The 4155-nt window shown below is 42.2% G+C and overlaps 1 protein-coding gene across 1 annotated transcript in view; it reads right to left on the bottom strand.

Moving 5' to 3' along the window:
- Window positions 1-2638: 2638 nt before the first annotated feature.
- Window positions 2639-4155, bottom strand: part of Heatr3 (HEAT repeat containing 3) — a 40537-nt gene continuing 39020 nt past the window's right edge. Inside the window, exon 15 of the mRNA XM_005367032.3 lies at window positions 2639-3829. Within this exon, the coding sequence (XP_005367089.1) occupies window positions 3707-3829 (123 nt within the window). The 3' untranslated portion in view covers window positions 2639-3706. The remainder of the gene's footprint in view (window positions 3830-4155) is intronic.

The following is a 4155-nucleotide window of genomic DNA, read 5'->3' as shown; positions in this document are numbered from 1 at the left end:
CTTAAACTTAAGACAGAGGACTTAAAAAAAAATTGTGAGTGTGTGGGACACGTGTGAGTGTGCACCTGGAAATGTCGTGTTTGTGGAGGCCAGAGGACAACCTTTGGGAGTCAGTTCTCTCTCCATCATGGATTATGGGAGTTAAATTTACACCATCAAACAGCAAACACCCCCACCCACTGAGCCTTATCACTAGCCTGTGAAAAATGAATTTTCTTAAATGGCAAAGGTAACTATTATGAGAATGAATTTAACTGGGGGTGGCTTGGTTTCAGAGGTTTAGTCCATTATCATCATTTATGGAGTATGGTGGCATGAGGTCAGATACTGGAGCAGTAGCAGAGAATTACATCCTGATCCATAGGCAAAGAGAGACTGGGCTTGGCATGAGCTTTTGAAACCTCAAAGTTCCCCCCCAGAGACACACTTCTTCCAACAATGCCACACCTCAGTCCTTCTAGTCCTTTCAAATAGTGTCACTCCCTGGTGACTAAGCATCAAATATATGAGTCTATGGGACCATTCTTATTTAAATCACAATTGCTAATGTATGAAATTAAACTAATTTTTGGTAGTGTGACTGTTTTCTGTGTTCCTACTAGATGCACTTACTGATTCTGGTGGCTTTCTTGAGTGCCTCCCTGGACTCTGCATCTATAGCAACACCAACTGAAGGCATTCTTTTTCTTTTCTAATAGCTCTATTTCTTCATATCATTTGTGGGGTTTTGAGACAAAGTCTTGCTATGTAGCTTTGGCTGACCTCAAACCTTATCTACCTACCTACCTACCTACCTACCTACCTACCTACCTACCTACCTATTTATGGTTTTTCAAGACAGGGTTTCTCTTGGCTAGCCTTATTAATTTATTCATTTATTTATGGTTTTCCAAGACAGCGATACAGGGGTTCTCTTGGTTAACTATGGCTGTCCTGGAGTTCACTCCATAGACTAGTCTGGCCTTGAACTCAGAGATCCACCTGCCTCTGCCTCCTCAGTGCTGGAGTTAAAGGCATGTGCCACCATCACCTGGCTTTGGAAGACTCTTTAAAATCCTAAAACCAGTGCTAGAGATGGCTCAACAGAGGACATGATTTCAGATTACAATTCATAATACATTTGAGGCTAGCCTTGGCTAAATGAGATTCTATCTTAAAAAAAACCAATCTTCTAATAAAGAATCTTATATGGCTTTATACTCCAAACTTACAAGCTTGTAGTTCTGGTGAACGATTTTAGATTTTGTCTTTTTTTTTAAAAATATTTATTTATTTATTATGTATACAATATTCAGTCTGTGTGTATGCCTGAAGGGCAGAAGGGGGCGCCAGACCTCTTTACAGATGGTAGGGAGCCACCATGTGGTTGCTGGGAATTGAACTCAGGACCTTTGGAAGAGCAGGCAATGCTCTTAACCACTAAGCCATCTCTCCAGCCCTGTCTTTTTTTTTTTTTTTCTAAGATAATTTCTCTCTTTTGCCTTAGATATCCTTGGAACTTCCAGAATTTGCTCTATAACCGGGGAGTGTATTCAGGACTTTTCCATTTCCCTGCTGCTACAGAGCACCTTGGGCTGAACCACCCCTGTCACAGCCTGGGTTTTTCAATATGCACCACCTCACCTTGCGCTGTGCTGCCTTACAGCTTAGTAAAACAAATTCACAACACTCACTCACCAAATACCTGTGTGCCCCGTGCTGGACTGTCTACTCTGTTCCAAGAACAGAGCACGGGAATCATGGGAAGGATAGATTCGGAAACCCTCTTCTCTTTGAAAGGGGTATGACAAACAGATAAGCCAGATCTCTGAAACTCATCTTGAACTTAACTCTTTTTAAATATTTTTTTTAAATGATTTAACTTTATTTTATGTGCATTGGTGTGAAGGTGTCAGATCTCGTGGAACTGCATTTTCAGACAGTTGTGAGCTGCCATGTGGGTGCTGAGAATTGAACCCGGGTTCTCTGGAAGAGCAGTCAGTGCTCTTAACCGCTGAGCCATCTTCTCCAGCCCCTTGAACTTAACTCTTCAGCCTTGAACTCACATGTAAAACTCACTGAGGGGAGGGAGTCCTTTTGACAAACACATGCTATAAAAAATCTGGGCCAAAGACCTGGCTGCAGCAATCATAAAGCACACACAGCCACAAACTCTATCATCCAGGAGAATAAAGTATAAGACTGTTGTGCATGGCAGACCCTTCCACTTACAGACTCTCATGAACTCAGTGACTCCTCGGTGCTGATAAATATTCCTGGCTTTCTAACAACCTCTACTAGACAGGAAATACTGTTTATCAGGCCACAGCACACATGAAATGCAATACTAGTGGATGATTCATGCAGCTACACAACTAGGGGGAAATTACAGCCTACATCACTGCAACGGAGATCTGCTGCTGAACATTCTCATCAGGCAAATGGATGGATAGGAGCAGACCGGGGATAAGGCCCACCCAGCTTGCGTGCTGTTTTCAAGGGTAATGAGAGGTGGTACCAGAAAGTCACATTGTTATCCTTTTGTAAGCTCTGATGTGAAGCAAACTACCCAAGAATGTGCATACTTAGGGTCACAAAAATAACTGCAGAACACAAAATATCCAGTTAAAAGTTATTTATTCAAAAATATTTTCTACTAATTGTTTTCTTTCTTTTGTTTTGAGACAGGGTTTCTCTAAGTAGCCCTGGCTGTCCTGTCTACTCCTTCTATAGACCAGGCTAATCTTGAATCCTAAAATCCACCTGCCTCTGTCTTCTGAGTGCTGGGATTAAAGGCATGTGCCATCAGGCCCGGCCTTTTTTTTTTTTTTTTTTTTACTAATTCTGATTCTATATCAAATTAAGACGGGGTTTTGAGCAGTTATACAGAATAATTGCTCAGAACCCCTGAACAGAGTGCAACCCCCTCATTAGCTCATTATCTGAGCTTGACAAATTCAAGTCATTTACTTCACAAGAGTCATAATAGGTATACAGTACTTCATATCAAAATATTTTATAAAGCTTATATTCATATTTCAGTTCAAATTTAGTTAATATAAAATGATACTGGCTTTAAAGAACATCCAAACAATGCCTTAATTTCTTTTCTTACGAAGTCCAAGGACATAATTGTCTGCCGTCTCTTCACTGCCCGCCCACAAACTAATTAAGAACCACTTGCGGGCTGGGGTGTAGTTAGCGCTTGCCTGGCAGCAGCGAGGTCCTGGATGCTGCCCTAGCACCGAGAAGGAAAACACAGGACCACCTGAGATTGTGGTGCGTTTCCACTCCTTATTTCAGTGGCTAAAATATGCTGGAAATGGAACAGAAGGCCAGAGATTTCTGGTCATAGCACACATTTCCTGCAGGTTCTCAACTTCAAACTACTATACAAAACAGAGGCTTTAAAAAATAGCCTCTGTAGGCCAGGTGTGTTGAATGCTTTAAATCCTAGCAACTAGGGAACTGAGGCAAGTAGACCCCTGCGAATTCCTGGTCAGGCAGGGCTACCTAGGGAGAACCGTCTCAAAACAGGAACAAGAGGCTTTTGGAAGCATGTACATTCAAAGGAAACCCTTTAGTATTCTTAGAGTTAAATCCGCTGGGAGAAGGAGACTCGCTCTCGCTCTATTTTCTCAACAGAGCTTCGGGTTTTTAGAAAACCGTGCATGCCAGCCAGGCTTGCAGCTGCTGAGCCAACCCCAGCTCTGGTCCTCCTGATGGTTTAAGAAGTCAGTCTTTTCTCAACAGTCTCCTGGTAAGCAACAAACCGTCTCAAGTTCATCTTCACGTTGTCAAGAACACACAGCTGATCTGGACTGTATTTGCCCCTGCCCTCTTTCCGTATCTGATGAGAGACAGAATGAGATTATGTCATCTAATTTGTTATTGTTTAAACAAAATAACTTTTTTTCTTAAAAAAAATGGTTATTTGAGATGGGTTTTTCTGTGTAGTTTTGGCGCCTGTCCTGGAACTCACTCTGTAGACCAGGCTGGCCTTGAACACAGAGATCCACCTGCCTCTTCTTCTCCAAGTGCCGGGATTAAAGGTGTGTGCCACCTCTGCCTGGCTTCAAGTAACTATTTTATTTATTTATTTTTTTTCGAGACAGAGTTTCTCTGTGGCTTTGGAGCCTGTCCTGGAACTAGCTTTGTAGACCAGGCTGGTCTCGA

This window comes from Microtus ochrogaster, unplaced genomic scaffold (genome assembly GCF_000317375.1).
Source record: "Microtus ochrogaster isolate Prairie Vole_2 unplaced genomic scaffold, MicOch1.0 UNK15, whole genome shotgun sequence".
NCBI lineage: Eukaryota > Metazoa > Chordata > Mammalia > Rodentia > Cricetidae > Microtus > Microtus ochrogaster.
This window is presented reverse-complemented; position numbering and strand designations above follow the sequence as displayed.